The sequence below is a fragment of the Alexandromys fortis genome, unplaced genomic scaffold, assembly GCF_014885135.2.
Source record: "Alexandromys fortis isolate MF-2015 unplaced genomic scaffold, M_Fortis_MF-2015_v1.1 scaffold_9, whole genome shotgun sequence".
NCBI lineage: Eukaryota > Metazoa > Chordata > Mammalia > Rodentia > Cricetidae > Alexandromys > Alexandromys fortis.
In genome coordinates, this window is record NW_026067892.1 from 1,576,670 (window position 1) to 1,592,728 (window position 16,059).

At 54.9% G+C, this 16,059-nt stretch overlaps 1 protein-coding gene across 1 annotated transcript in view; it reads left to right on the forward strand.

The window, feature by feature from the left end:
* The first annotated feature begins 639 nt into the window (after nt 1-639).
* Nucleotides 640-16,059, forward strand: part of Scube3 (signal peptide, CUB domain and EGF like domain containing 3) — a 33,937-nt gene continuing 18,517 nt past the window's right edge. The window contains exons 1-5 of the mRNA XM_050139750.1: nt 640-1,152; nt 11,935-12,057; nt 12,710-12,835; nt 14,881-15,015; nt 15,881-16,006. Of these exons, the coding sequence (XP_049995707.1) occupies nt 1,068-1,152; nt 11,935-12,057; nt 12,710-12,835; nt 14,881-15,015; nt 15,881-16,006 (595 nt within the window). The 5' untranslated portion in view covers nt 640-1,067. The remainder of the gene's footprint in view (nt 1,153-11,934; nt 12,058-12,709; nt 12,836-14,880; nt 15,016-15,880; nt 16,007-16,059) is intronic.

A 16,059-nucleotide genomic window follows, 5' to 3' on the forward strand; every position in this document is an offset into this window, starting at 1 on the left:
GACAACTCATACAGGAGCCTAGTCAGCGAGTTACCTCCAACGCCCACAGAGCCTGCCCTGGAGCCGGGCCCGTTTTAGCCGAAGGACTCGGATCTGAGAATGAGGATTGTGTCCCGAGGGTGCGAGTGACTTAGGAGTAGAAGTTCTGAGGATGTTACTTGGTCGGGAGTGTGAGTCCATCTCTGTGTTCCGAGGTGCAGCCTCCCAACACCTCGCGCCCTCTTTGTCTCCCCGCCAAGGTGCGCATGAAGACCTGCTTCGCTCGGCCCTCCTGGTGTGCGAGCGCGGGGGGGTGCACCCTCGACTCCCCCGCTAGCTCCCCACAGGGAGAGCGGACGAGCCGGAGCCCGGGTGCTGTTTGGTCTGGAGCGGAGCGGGGGCTTGCATTGATCCATTGATTGTGCGCGGTCTGCGCCTGACCTCCCTGCTCCCGGGGAAGCCGTCTCCATGGAGACCGGGCCCGCTCCCCCAGCGCCGGATTGTAAATTCCTGCAGGCAGCGGCCCGGCAGCCTGGGGAGGGGGCCGCTCGCCCGGGCGCGCAGGGGGAGCGGCCGCCACGCCGAGGCCCCCTTTGAAAGAAAAAAAAAGGGCACGAAAAAGGAGGTGGAGGAGGAGGACGGAGAAGAGAAGCAGGAGGGGCAGTGGGAAGGGGAGGAGGAAGAAAACGAAAAGGAGCAAGGAGAGGAGGAGAAAGAGGAGGAGGAGGAGAAAAGCGAAGAAAAACAGACGGAGCCCGGGAGGCGAGAAAGCAAGAGAGGAAGAAAGAGGCAGAAAGGGCGTGTTTAGGCGCTACGTCTCCCCTCCCCTTTCTCAGGTCCCAGCTCCGGCTCCTGCTCCGCGCTCGCTCTCCGGCTCCAGCTCCCCGCAGGCGAAGCTGGGCGTCGGGTGCGATAGCCCGGGCCGCCCCTCGGGCCGCCGCCCCGCGCCTGGCCGCGCTCCCCACCGCGCGCTCCGCACGCCCAGCCCGGATCCCCCGCGGGGCGCCCTCCAGTCCCCTCCCCCTCTGCCTCGCGCCCTCTCTGGGGCTGCGACACCCCCGCGGCCCCGCCGCGCGGAGCTCCAGGCCATGGGCTCGGGGCGCGTCCCCGGGTTCTGCCTGCTCGTCCTGCTGGTCCACGCGCGCGCCGCCCAGCATGGCAAAGCTGCGCAAGGTAAGGGAGGCGCGGCGCGGGACTGCGGGGCTGCGGGGCTGCGGGGCTGCGGGATGACGGGGCCCGAGTCAGGGCAGGTGCCTGGAAATGCGTGGCTGTCAGGACCCGGCCTTGTGTCCCGGACTCTCCGGCCAGGGCCAGACCTCTGGGCGCTGCGCGCCTAGCGAAGCGCTTGAAGGAGCCTGGGGGCGGCCGGCAGCAGGGAGCACGCACTTTTGCCGGCTTCTCTGCCACCTCTAGCATCTTCCGCCGAGGTTAGAGAATCTTCTCTCAAACATTGCCAGGGACTTCACTCTGGGGCTTGAGACCTAGAGAAGTTTTTAGCCGTGCCGCACACTTCGTACCCTCACCCCCTCCCCGCACGCAGACAGGCCAAAATTTCAAAGTTGCTGTCTTATCAAGTCTAAAGATGTTAAAGAAAAACAGGCTCTTTCGCGGTGAAACCGACTGCCTGTCACGGGATGGTAGGGGGCAGGAGGAGAAAATGTCTGTGACTGGCTTCTGGCACGCACGTTGCGTTTCTGCCTTTTGGGGGGGGGAATCTCTTTCGTCTCGCATGGCTTTCATTTCTTATCATAATATTTATTTATTAAGGCCTGGGGTTTCCAATTCCATTTAAATCCAGGTCAGAATTGCATTAAAATAACAAAGTAAAATTCCAGGCTGGGAGCTCTGACAGATTCCCTCTAGGAATTAGAGAGAGACTGGGAGGCCCTCCTGCCCCGGTCCCTGACCCCGAGCTCACTGCCCAGCCAGTCCCAAGGCTGCGCTGGCAGAAACCAGGCTGGTGTCCCACAGTTCTCTGGGGACAGCCTCCCCTCCCCCATTGACCTGCTACACCCCTCCCCCCACGTTGTCCTCACCCAAAAGAGATTTATATGGACAAAAAGAAAATTCCTCTTAGCAAGATTTTGCCCGGGAGGTAGAGTCTGCCTATTGTCCCAGGGGCTCCTGAAGCCAGCCAGGGATGAGGAGGTGTCTGAGCCAGGAGGAAAGTTGAACTTGGGAGTTGGGGAAGTCTGAGTGTCTGGCAGTCAGGTCGCTGTGTGGAGGGGCCTGAGCCCTGGAGTCCTAAGCTGTTGTATGCCACCCGCTTTCGCTGTGTTCCTAGAAGGTGCTAAGTCAACACCACCCGCCTCCCCCAAAACACGGTCTTTACCCTTGACCCTTCAACCTGTCCATTAACACAACTAAACACTGGAGACCCTCCGCTGTCAAGTACCAGACCCCACCCCAAGCTCCTTCCAGCCCCAAACTGCTTCTTCTGCAGCCTTGGTTCCAGACAGCCCGCTGCCTGGAACAGCCCCTCTCCCCACTCTGGATTTGCTTGTGTGTTTTCGTAAACAAAGCTGGCTTTTGTAGTGCACGCTGACTTACTCATAACATGGAATTAGCTAGGGAGTTTAGTCTGAGGAAGGAACAGATTTCGTGCAGTAATCTAGAGACAAGATAAGGGCCTCTTTCAAGTTGGAGCCAGTGTCTGCAGAGGTGGGGAGGGGACAAGAGGAGAAGCACCTATTAAAGGGGCTCCAGGTGCAGCTGGAGACCCCTAAATGGGACAGGTGTGCAGGGAAACCAAGGCTCTCAAGGGATAGAAGTCAGGATATTTCCAGGGTACCTCGGGTACCTTCTTTTATTGGACACCCCACTGGGTGCTGGGGGACACTCAGCAGGAGGCGGTACCCTCAAGGCCCCTGCTTATCTCAGTCCTGAGCGCCAGCCACCTGCCCTGGTGAGGCTGCGGTAACTTGGCATCTGCCCCCCCCCCATAGGATTTCTGAGTCTGGCTGGGGCTAGGCTGGAACCTCTCATTAACCCTACCATCCAGGAAATCTGTGAAACCCTGTCCATCAAAGGTTGCCTAACAACAGGTTTGCTGGAAAACAGAGCTGTGCTTGGACTCAGATTTGTAGGTAGATGCTGCAGGCAGGGTGAGAACTCTTTGGTCTGAGCCTTACAGGCTTACCCGTGGTGCTGTGAGCTCCGGGAGGCCTCCCTTGCCCCCTCGGCATATCTCCCGTCTATCATCAGGGCTGGGAAGTCCGCCTTTGATGCCACGTGCTCCTCGGTGGAACCCTAGAGGGTCTGTGAATCGGAAACACCCTCAGCAAGCATCTTGAAAAGAACTGCTGCACTTCTGGGGACATCTGTGTCCCTGGGAGCGTCAAAGCCACGTGATGGGACGAGGATGGAACTGGGACAGGAGCTAGGAATAAAGGAGGGGGAGGGAGGAAAAGAGAGGGAACACCAACTCCAGCACCACGGTCCACCCCTGGCCCCCTCTGTCCTCTGGGACCTAGCCCCAGTCGGGGATTGCTGAACGGTTTGTCCCTGTGGATGAGTGGGCGGGTCAGCTAGTGGGACTGGGAATGAGTGAGCTTGCTGGGTACACGGTTTTGAGTGGTTCTCAAGTGCCTGTCTGTGTGTCTTAAAGTAGACAGACTGGATAACCAAGATAATTGTAAACTTAAAAGCATTAATTTGCTTTGCTTTTTTTGAGGGGTGGGGGTGGGGTAGAGGTGGGAGGACAGCCGTGGCTAAAAAGACCTAATCCCCACTTAGGGCTCAGGTTGCAGCTGAATGAAAAGGTCTCAGGGCCTCCAGGGGGACTGGTCCAGCCCCCAGGCCGGCTCCGGCTCAGGCTCTGGGACAGCCAGGTTGGCCACTTAGTTTACCTGGTAGTTTTCTTTCCTTGCTGGGGATGGAGACTGAGAAAGTCAGCCATTTAAAGCCACGGCATCCCTGAGAGTGAACGTGTTCATCTGGTGGGAACAGTGTCTCTCTGTCTCTGGGTCTCTGTCTGGGTGTATGTGTCTCTCTCCTTTCCCCACCCTCTCTTCCTCTTTAATGTGGCTGTTTCCTCTCCTCCCGGCTTCCCTCGGCTCCTGTGGCCAGCTCCTACAGTGAGGGGACTGTTCCTCCTAGCCCCTCCCTCCACAATATGAAATGAAAACCATAACCGTGTCAGCGGGTGAGGGTGGCTCCTCAAGCAGCTGCCGTCGCTTGAGTCCCATTGAAGCCCTATTGGAGAGAGCAGACAGACAGACCCCACTCTTAGATCCTGTTGTTTTATCAGTTTCCCTAAGCTCATCCCCACTTTTAGGAAGTCTTTGGAAATCCCTTTGACCTCTTTCTGTGGCTTTCTGGTGGCGCGTCATAGGTGTGGGGAAAGCCTGGGGCTAGGAGGATATAAATTTTGTTCTCCACCTCCCCACACACACACCCGAGTCTCTGTAGGGTGGAATGGGAGAGAGTGGACTACAAAGACCTAGGCATCCCAACCATTACAGGTAGAGAGGCCTTAGATGAGACCGTTTTCTGGAACCTTCTGGAATCTGAGAGCATGAGAACCGGTTTGATATGTGAGTGGCTAGGACCTGTTGTGAATGGAGACAGGCCGGGTGTGAGGTTGGGAATGTGAGGTGTGCATTCACTGGGGTGTGTGAACATGCATGTGCATGACTCTGTGTGTGTGTGTGTGTGTGTGTGAGCACATGTGTGTGTGGCACTCCGGTGAGGGGGAGGAGGTGGGCGATGTGCGTTTTGTTTTAGTTGGAGAAGTAAAATAGAATGGCTTGGTCCAGTGCCTTGAACCGAGGGTGGGGGAGGGGAATGCGTGGCTTCAGATCCTCTGGAGAAGATGGTGGAGGTGGAGGAACTTGCTGCCAGATCCCACCCTGGTCTCTGCTGCCTGCTTCGGTGTGCGGGCGTGGGCCTCTGTACCACTGGCACATGACCGCTCACTAAGAAAGAGTTCCTGTCAGGGCTGGAAACTGCGGAGCCGCTCTGAGGCTGGCAGTGCTTACGGGAGGCCCAGACCTGGGGAGACAGGAGTCTGGGAAGCACTGGGCTGCTGGAGCTCAGGGGAGAGGTGAAAACAGCCAGCACAGGGCCGTGTGGAGGGGATGAATGGGCTACTCACCTGGGCAAAGGGGGGACACTGACTCTCTGTCCGCAGACTAGCCACTCTCTTCCCTGCCAGCCTGCGTTCTGCCTGACTCAGGTGGCACGAGGTGAGTGGAAGAGGAGGTGTGAGCTCTCCCAAACTCAAGCCCGCTGGCTGGGAACTCGGGTTCTGCCCATTTTGCTGAACCCATTCATATCAGTAAGCTTCGGTACCCTCTCCACCTGGACCGTGTTCCACTCTGCCGGTTGGAAGTTGGGCCACTTGGTACTTTTCCTTTCTTCCCCCACCTCAGTTTCCCAAGGAGGGTAGTCCTGTGTCAGGCGAGCAGCTAGCCTAGAAACCAGACCCAGAAGCCCACGGACACGCTTCTGTGTATGTGTGCACCGTGGTGCCAAGACTGACCCCTGCCAATCCCCGAGCCCTGCCCTCCTCAGACCAAGGGCTCGCTCTGGACTCAGAGCTGGATGTGTTTCAGAAGTGGGGTATCCCCCCCCCCCCGTCCTGATCAGGCCGCCGGGGACTTTTGGTTTGCCAATGGTTTTCTCCTGTGACAAACCATAACCCCAGAGAGCTATGGGCTTTGAATTTCAGAGCTTTGTGCCCACGACTGTCTGGTTGCGGTTACGGACAGTGGCAAACTGAGGACATGGTTGCTGACCCGTAGAAGATGCAGGATAAGGAATCCCTGGGTGAGGTCCAGCGTCAGGCTATGTGGGCGTCAGTGGAGGGGGCTCGTGGGAGGATGGGATGTTAAAGGGTAGACCCTAGGGGCAGGTTTAGAGAGAGGACGCTTTTTACAAGTTTCTAATTATATTTATTTGGAGTTTTCCTCTGGCGGTTTGAAGCTGTTAACAGCAGGAACCTGTATCCCTGGTGTTTGTTTTTGTTTCTAACCAGCTGCTTGGCCCCAGAGAAGTGAATCCCAAGGCTGGCGACACCTGCCCACCACTGCGCCTGCCCGCCCGCCCACCCTCTCCTTGCCTGTGTGTCTGCCTGCTCCCTGTCTATCCTGGTCTCTTCTGCCATGGAGCATCCAGAGGCTGGCTTTTGACCACCAGCCAGTTCAGTTCCAATCCATCTCGGGCTCTGTTTGGTTGCTTGCTTCAAGCTGAGTGCTGCCTTGGGGCCAGGGGAGGCAGAGACCCATCTCTCAAGTACTTTTGAAGGCTTTCGGGGGCGGGACAGAGTTCTGTCTCTACACTGGCTATTGGTTCTTCCCCAGGGTAACCACATTAGGCGGTTCCCCATCCATTAAATAAGACATGCCTGCAGCTGCCCGGGAAGGTAACAAAGGAGCTCAAGAGCCTCTCCATCCACTGTATCCTCCAGGCCTCAGCACACTGTCTTTGGGGACTCTTAAAAATCTCCATGTATGCATGTGCAGGCACACTGCCATGGCACACGCGTGGAGGTCAGAGAACAACCTCTGGTGTCCTTCTCACCGTCCACCTTGTTTGACACAGCGTCATTATGCCCCAGCTGGCTTGCCATCTGGGGATTCTCCTGCCTCTGCCTCCCGTTTTGCTGCAGGTGTGCCAGGATTAGAGCGGCATGCGCTGGATCTGGCTTTCCAGGAGTTCTGGGGCTCCTGGCTCAGGTCCTCAATTTCACACGGCCAGTGCTTTTCACACTGAGCTAGCTTCCCAGCTCTCTCCTCCTCAGAATAAACTCCCTAGGACACCCCTCTTTCCAGAAAAGTAAAGAAGCAGGCTTCCTTCTGGGGTATGCCACAGGGAATGGCCTGCTCCAACCATCTGATTAGCAGAGACCTACAAAGTACCTCCACTCCACTGTTACTCTGTCTCATTCACTGCTGAGCCCTGGGCACCTGGCACACTGCCCTGGTGGTACCTAGCGGCCATTTGCTGAGTGGTCAGGTACGCACAGCTCTGCCAGCAGTGCCGTGCGTCCAAAGGGTCAGAAGTCATGGCCTTCAGGAACTCACGGCACTGAGTTAACATGGAGCAAGCATCCAAGAGCATACTGGAGGGGTGAATAATGACAGCAAACTTTTCTTAAGCACTCACGCATGTCCATACTGTAGCATGTGCTGGGTATTAGCTCATTTGATGCTGGGAGCAGCCCCCAAGATGGTGCTGTGCCTGGTGCGCAGGGGAGAGAGCTGGTGTGCTGCTCAGAGGCTGACTCAGGACGACACAAGCACAGGCCAAGCCTGCACCGGGACCGCCGCAGTATCAGTCTAGAACCCGCGCTGGGACTGCATGGCACCAGTCTAGGACCCATACCCGGACAGCCGTGGTACCAGTCTAGAACCTGCACCGGGACTGCCACAGTGTTGTTCTAGAGCCTGCCCTGGGGCTGCTACCATGTTGGTCTAGGACCTGCACTGGGCCCGCTACAGTGCCTGTCTAGAATCTGCACTGTGGCAGCCACAGCATCAGTCTAGAGCCTGCACCGGAACTGCTACAGCGCCAGTCTAGAACCTGCACTGCTACAGTGTTGGTCTAGAACCTTTAGTCGGTCCATCTGCTCCTCTGGCAAAGTGTCTCCCAGCTTAGGCAAATCATGTATTTACATGAGTTGAAAAAGATATTCCCAGACCTGCCCAGGAGGTCCTGATTTGGTGGGTCTAGACACCCCTGGGTCTTTAGACGTACCCTGATTCCAGTGTGCAGCCTGAACCAAGAACCAGCAGTCTAAACCAACCCACACCCAAGAGCATCACTTGGCTTGCAGCTGGTAAATAAACAGCTGTGCCCTAGGAAGATGGACCAAAGCTGAGGCTGCCCACGCGTGCCACAGAGGTCCCTGCAAGGACACATTCTGGGCCGCCAGGTACGCTGAGGCGCTCTGAAGAACTGACAGAGGAGGGGGAACAGGGTGCGATTGGGGGCCCTGTTTCCTGCTCTGTACCTCAGCCCAGTTTGCTTCAGAAGATGCCAGCCACAGTTGGATGGTCCCTTCTCCAGCAAGCACCCAGCCACGGGAGAAATGGACCATGTTACATAAAACCACTTCAGAGTGTTAGCTGAGCAACTCAGTGTGAACCAAAGGGAGGGCAAGTTGAGTCCCCCAGGGCCCAGGGCACCCCAGCAGCTGATGGACAGTTCTGAACCAGACATGGAAAGATGGAAAGGGTGGGCCTGGAGCATGACTGAGGAGGAGGAGGTGGGGGGCAGTGCGCTGGTCAGGTGGTGGTGAGGGAATAGTCCAGGGTGGGACGCGCTGTGTGGAGCCGTGAGCTGAAGACAGGTGAGCATTGAGTGGAGAGATGGCTGTCTCTAAGAAAAGCCTGAGGCAGCCGGCAGGGGAGGCCAAGGAAAGAGCCTGGTGTACCCGGAGCGGAGCCCCAGCAGATGGAGACAGACAACACCGAGATGGTTGCACAGGGGGGCTTTGGAGGAACCTCCACATTTCTGGGTTCCCCATTCAGAACCCCTGGGGCTCTGCTGTCCGTGGACATTTAGCCCGTGGCTGGGGGGGCCCCAGAGCTGTCTTTGAACTGCGATGAAGAAAACCACATGAGGCTCGTGGCTACTTGTAGTGGGCGAAACAGAGCTGCCCCCCACTGCTCATCCCTCGGCTCACACAGCTCAGACTTCTTGTGTGGATTCTAATTACGTAAAAACCTGGACTCAGCTATTAGGGATGAAAGCTGAAAGATCATAGAAGCAGAGCAGCCAGCCACTAGTTCTTACCTCTACGAAATCCTCAGACTGAATGGGATGTCCTGCCTCTGCCAGTCCTCAGACTGAACCCTGAGTCCCATTCACTCCCTCCTTATATTCCTCTCTCTGCCCAGCCATATCACTCCTGTCTCCACCTCCCTAGTGCTGGGGTGTGCCACCACTGTTAGGCTCTGTTTCTCTCTTAGACTAATCTCATGTAGCCCAGGGTGGCCTTGAACTTACAGAGATCCATTTGCCTCTGTCTCCCAAGTGCTGGGGTAAAAGGTGTGAGCCACCACTGCCTGTCCTCTATGGCTAACTAGTGTGGCTAGCTCCACACTCTGATCTTCAGGTGAGCTTTATTTGTTAAAACACAAAATGTCACCACATTTCCCCTTTTTTGTCTAAAATAAAAAAGGTTATAACTAATATAAGGAAAACAACAATAATAACTATATACAGTATGTACAGGCAATAAGTACATCAGCAATGTCTGGTCCATTTGCGTTTGACAAGTTCAGAAAATGTTCCAGTAGTCCTATCTCGGTGAGAAAGTGTTGTACATAATTCACTTTTTTTGACTTGCGTTACCAACCTCTCTCAACCTTACACAGTTTCCATTTCTTTAGTGAATTTCTTTGCTGAGCCTGGTTAACACTTCCTGTTGCCTACATCCTTATTCAGACAAATTAACCTCATGGCTGCTCGCAGCCCCTTCTGAGGAGGCACCATCATCCCCATCAAAAATGAAAAAGAAGCTGGGCGGTGGTGGCGCACACCTTTAATCCCAGCAATTGGGAGGCAGAGGCAGGAGGATCTCTGTGAGTTCGAGGCCAGCCTGGTCTACAAAAGGAGTTCCAGGACAGGCTCCAAAGCTACAGAGAAACCCTGTCTCGAAAAACCAAAAAAAAAAAAAAAAAAAAAAAAAAAAAAAAAAAAAAAAAAAAAAAAAAAAAAAAAAAAAAAAAAAAAAAAAAAAAAAAAAAAAAAAAAAAAAAGAAAGAAAGAAAGAAAGAAAGAAAGAAAGAAAGAAAAAGAAGCCAAGTGTGTTGGTGCATGCCTGCCATCTCAACACTAGGGAGGCTGGAGCAGGGGGATTATGAGTTAGAGGTCAGCCTGGACTATATAGTAAAGCCTTGTCTTTTAAAGGAAAACTTAGGATAAAGCCTCCCAGAGGTGGGAGAAGTGGACCTTAACCGGGATTGTCTCAGCTCCTATTAATCTTCCTTCAGTGGGACAGTTCTTGCTTCTGTATCCGCTATATCAGTCGGACAGACAGGTTCTCCGACAGCCTCTTGCCATCCACAAGGTCACTCGGACTTGGCTTATGAACTCCGTCTTCATCTTTTCACTCCATGGTGACAGGCTGGCAGGCTCGTGACTGCTGAGCTTGGGTGAGGTGGGCAGTAAGCGTAGACAGGACTGTCGGGACAGACAGCAACGGCACAGAAGGCTGAGGGGTCATGAGCAGAGCCAAGCGGAGCTGAACGGAGACAGAGGAGCTGAGGCAGGCAGGGTGTGAGGTGTTCTCATTGCAGGTCTCAGCACATTGCATGGTACCCCAGCCCTGCCCCCAGTGCTTCTGGAAGCAGAGTGTCACAAACTACAGGGACTGCGGGTGCAGTGTGCTCTGCTTAGTCAGAAACTCCAGGACGTGCAGCTCAGGAGTCATACCCTCCTGCTCTCAAGCCCCACTAGGTTGTCTATTCAGATACTCTTTGGAAACTTTGTATACTTTTCTCTAGTTCATAGTTCATAGGTGGGCATGGCCTCTTCCTCCTCAGACTGTGACAGGACTCTCAACCCTAGTTGCTCATTAGAATCATCTGGAAGCTTTGGAAAATTACGGATTGCCAGGCCCCAGCCCAGACTTGATGACTACAGACTTTGGGGCCTTGGGCATTTTGTGGGGGAGCTGCTGAGAGGAGGACCTCCTCATGCCCAGTGTCTCGTGGCTCCTACCTGCTCCTGCTTCCTCTCACTGGTCTATCTGACTGGGCTAAGTGGCCTGTGTGTTCTGAATGTAAGGGCTGCCCCAGCACAGCCCTTTCCCGATGAACGAGCCATCCTCCTCGGCATCACTTCAGCTTTCTGGGCGCTCTGGTGTTGTCTCTGACTTCCCCAGGTTCTTTATTTGATTTTTTTGGCTTTTTGAGACAGAATTTCTCTGTGTAACAGTCCTGGCTGTCCTGAGACTTGCTTCGTAGACCAGGTTGGCCTTGAACTCACAGAGATCCGCCTGCCTTTGCCTCCCAAGAGAGGTCCTTTCTTAATCACCTTCGTTTTTTGCCCCTCTGGAGGGGCCTCTTCCCTTAGTGTCGTGCCTATTAGAGGGAGCATTAGCGTTGGAGCAAAAAGATCCAGAACTGAGGGCAGGGACGCTGCCTGCTCAGTGGGTGCGCTCCGAGAACTGTGCTTACCAAGCTTCAGATGGCCAGGCCAACACCTGTCAGCTCCTGGCCCTTCTGCTGCTAGCTCAGGGGCCAAGGAAAACCTTCCATGGAACTCTGTTCCTCTAAAGCTGCTTGGTCCCATGCTGAACAAGTAGGAGCAGGCTTGATCTTTTGTCCAGGTTTTTGAGAGAGGGTCTCACTATCTAACCTAGAACTCCTGATTCTCCCGCCTTGGTTTTTAAGAGCCGGGGTCACGGGTGTGCACCGCTGTACCGGAAGGACAAGTCTGTTCTACAGTTGACTGTGAGGCACATGAAGAGCCCACAGAGGCCCCGGCTCCTTTTCTTCCTTAATTTACTAGTGATCAGCTGGGCAGGGTGGTTCATGCCTGTAGTCCCGGCATTTGGGAGAGAGGGAGGCAGGAGGACCAGGCATTGAAGGCCACCCTCAGCTATGTAACAAGTTCTAGACCAGGCTAGACCATAGGTGTCCATTTCTAAAAAAGAAAACTCATCAGTGACTGGACTTTTAGGAGACCAGTGACTCCATGCCTGTCTCCCTTGCTCTAAGCCTGCTGCTACGAAAAATAAACTAATTCACACTGTGCCTAACACATCGAGTGTGCTGGGCAGATTGAAGAGTGTCTCAGACTAGCTGAGCCATGACTGTGGTTTGAATATCTTGGAGGCAGTAAGTGTTCATTGTGACTCCCTGAAAGGACCAGAGAATGTGGGGACCTCAGGTGCACTGGCTCTGACTTGAAGAGGGGACTCTGACTTGGGGAAGTACACCTTCAAAACTTACTTGAGGGGCAGTGTGGTGGTCCTCACATGTCCTCCTCTGCCCCTGCCAGATGTGGATGAGTGTGTGGAAGGGACTGACCATTGCCACATCGATGCCATTTGCCAGAACACGCCACGGTCGTATAAGTGCATCTGCAAGTCCGGCTACACCGGGGATGGCAAACATTGCAAAGGTGAGACTGGGGGGCGCCTGCGGGAGAGTGGGAACCAACGCTGTTGCCTCGGGGGCGGCGTCACAGTTCCCAACACCTGCAGCCTCTGCAGGCCCAGGAGGGCCTCTTCCCAGAGAGCAGAGTGTCCTGGTGTGCATCAAAGCATTGCACAGAGCAGCCGGAGCGCTGGCGGGAACACTCCCTAGCCTCTTACCCACATAGCCGTCTGGAGTGTCATACCTCAGGCTCAGAACTAAGGCCTGAAGATCCCTGAAGCCGCAGCCTCTTCTTGTACCGTTCAGATCATGCTCATGGGATGGGACCGGCGTTCCCAGTGGGAGTTCACTCACAAACAAGTATATCTTCTGCCATAATTAAAACGCTTAATTCCAAGTAGCTTAGGAATATTGTTCTCAGTGTGTGACCTTGCATACTGCTGCGGCTTCGGTGGACAAGGTCTGTGATACTGCTTGTTGGCAACTTTTTGTTACCCGCTAGGGCCTGAGGGGTATTGGTTCAAGGATGACACCCCCCCTCCCAGCAGTACCACAGTAAAAAAAAAATGTTCAAAGTCTCTATATAAAATGGCATAGTTAAAAAAAATAAAAGTAAAACGGCATAGCGGTTTGTGTGTGACCTTCAGCGTCTCCAGCCTCATTCTCTCTGTGCACAGACGTGGATGAGTGTGAACGGGAGGATAATGCAGGCTGTGTGCACGACTGTGTTAACATCCCTGGAAATTACCGGTGTACCTGCTACGACGGGTTCCACCTGGCGCACGACGGACACAACTGTCTGGGTGAGCAAGGGGGGCTTGGCGCGCATTTGGTAAGGGAGGAGGAAAAGGGGCCAGAAAGAGCTGAATTCTTTCAAGGGAACATGGGCAGCCACGCCCCCCCCCCGTGAGGCAGGCACGCGAGGACTGGGACTGGGGTGCTGCTGCTGCTGGCCGGAAAGTACTAGAGGGGCGATGAGAATGGTGGGCTCAGCTCCGTGCGTGGGGGGTGAATTAGCTTCAGACGAGCCCTGGCCTCTGGGAATCTTAGATCTCTCGTCCCTAAAGTGTGTTAGTACCCTTCTTAGAGGCTGCTTGTGGCGCGGGGTGGAGGGGGGGGGGATCATCACGAGAACCTGTGTAGAAAAGCTGGGTGCAGCTTTAGCACGAGCGGGTGCTCCATGGACGGGAGCATTGTTGCTGTTGCAGATGGAACTCCTCGGGGCCCTGGGAGCCTCTGCTCCTCGTGCCTACTTTGGTCTCCAGCCTTCCTGTCTTCAAGCTCACCTACCCAGTTCTGAGCCTCAGTCTGCCTGATGTCCCTCGTCCCAAGAGCTCCGATACAGATGGGCTCCCTGGGCCACTGGATTCAGCTTTAGTCTGTCATTTTTGAGAGTCAGTCAGACCAAGTGAGAGGTCCCCTTAAGGAGAAAATCTGAAGTGTACAAGATTTGAGATTTGAAATTCTCTCAACTTTCTCTTTGGTTCTGGCAGAAGAGAGAATCGGCAAAGGAATGAGCAGTGGGTTAGGGTGTCAGATGCCCCACGGCCTAGGACCCCCCTTACTGCAGAAGGGCACGTGACTACCGCTGCCACCCTTATACCCAGGTCCCTGGCAGACCCTTCCCAGTGGCTGTCTTCCCCATCCCCTCTGTCACTGTAGAAGGGGCCTTCTCTGCCCTGTCACCTGGAGACTCCTTAGGGTCAAGAAACGAAACACTGGGTGGAGGATAGGGGTACCCATGGGACTATGAATATCACTTCTAGGTCTTTGGCTTCCGTTGGGTCTTTCTAACCCCACTTCTCACCAAGAACTAACCATAGAGATTGAGAGAGGAAAGAGGCGGGTACTGAGAGGGCCAGAGTTACAACAGTCTGTGTAAGGTGTGCGTTCAAAGCCTCAACCATCTCTTTAACTCTTAGGGAACCCTTGAGAAAATTGTCCATGTGGCGGGCCTCAGTTTCCCCAGGGAGAATCAGAATGGGAGGGCAGCAGCCAACATAGAGATGGAGCTACAGAAGTGAGCTGTCAGGGTGAGCTTGGCTCTAGGGCTGGTGACTTGGTGGCATCCTATTGTTCCTCCTCCGCCATAAAGGGTGTGGCCTGGTCACCTTCCCCACCCTTCCATACCACACTGCCAGGCTTTGTTTTTTTAAACCAAAATAGGAGAAAAGCTAGGAACTGTGGCAAAGAGCCCAGGCCCGGGGGGGAGGGGAGGAAGGCGGAGGTTGTGGCCGGTCCACAGAATGGTCCTTGCCTCATGATGACTTGTGACTCAGCTGTCATTCCCACCATTGTCGGCACCACAGCCATACTGCTGCCTGAGGACAGAGGCATTTCCAGGTTCCTGGCTGTCATCACAGCGAGGGGCCACTCCTGGGTCACTCCTGGGTGTGACTAATCTCCATCCTTGTCTTCCGCAATGTTCCTCTCACCCTGGCTTCCCTCCTGACCCCGGCACTCGGGCCCAGGGTTTTTATTGAGATTTTGTGTGTGCAGTCATGTGTGTTCTGTATACCACATGCCTGAGGTGCCAGAAGAGGACACTAGGTCCCCCAGGACTGGAGTTAGAGGCAGTAAGCTGCCATGTGGGGACTGGGACTAGAACTTGGGTCTCATTGCTGAGCTGTCGTCGCTCCAGGTTTGAGGGGTCAAACCCCGTCTCTACTGTGTGGGGAGGGATCCAGTTCTCACCGAGGCTAGCTAGGTGGGATGCTCCCCACCCTACCTGAGCTCTAAACTGCGTTCCTCTTCACAAGTACGGGACTGCTTGCTAAGGTGGCTCATGTGTTTGGGCCCAGTCTCTGGTGCCGCCACCGCAGCCCCACCAATCACCTGTCTTGCACAGATGTGGATGAGTGTGCTGAGGGTAACGGTGGCTGTCAACAGAGCTGTGTCAACATGATGGGCAGCTACGAATGCCACTGCCGAGAAGGCTTCTTCCTCAGCGACAACCAGCACACCTGCATCCAGCGGCCAGAAGGTCAGCCCATGGCCTGGGAGGCCCCCAGGCTTCTCTGCCCCGCTTTTCCTCTACACCCTGTGTCCTGCCCTCTAGATTCCTTCTAATTTCTTAATGTAGTCACAGCCTAAGGGCTCCACACACAACACTGTATTAGAAAAAAATCTAGGGGCTAAATCTGGGATCAGGTCATTGCCTGGAACTGAGGTTACTTTGGGGCATTCGCTGGCCCGGCTGTGATGGGGACCCTGTTGGTGGGCATTCATATGTAAGCTGCCACTTCTCAGGGACAGCCTCACCAGTGCCCCCTTCCATGGCTTGGATGGAGGAAGTTGTCAGAGGGAGCCTGGGGTGTGTGCTGCCTGCTCTTTCCTTCACTGGGATGATGTCCCCAGGGCAATAGTTCTGTCTGGTCTGCTTTGTATCCCATCACCCAGTGTGCTGCCCTGCCTGTGGGAGGAACTTAATATTCGTGCCGTAGCCAGGCTTGATGGTGCATACCCCTAAGCCCAGCACTCGGCAGGCAGAGGCAGGTGGATCTCTGAGTTTGAGGTCAGCCTGGTCTACAGAGTGAGTTCCAGGACAGCCAGGGCTACACAGAGAAACCCTGTCTCCCTCTGCCTCCCCGACAAAGTGGCATAGTAATTACCTCCGCTAGTTAGTTCCCACTTTATCAATCTGATTGCTATTTGTCTTCAGGTTTCTAGTCCAGGTTTAAGCTCTTTAAGCAAATAGGTCCTGGTTTAGATTTTCCTGGGTCATTCCTAAATCCTGAGCAGCTCTGGATTTCGGCTGACCCTCACAGTGTCCTTAGCCCCAGCTGGCCCCGCCCCTCTGCGGCCTCCAGGTGCAGCAGGAGCACCAGGCTCTCCTCTTCCCTTTGCAGAAGGAATGAACTGCATGAACAAGAACCACGGCTGTGCCCACATCTGCCGGGAGACTCCCAAGGGCGGCATTGCCTGTGAATGCCGCCCTGGCTTCGAGCTCACCAAGAACCAGCGGGACTGTAAACGTGAGACCTATGAGGGCAGGGGCATGAGGGACCGGGGGGGGGGGGGGGGGGGG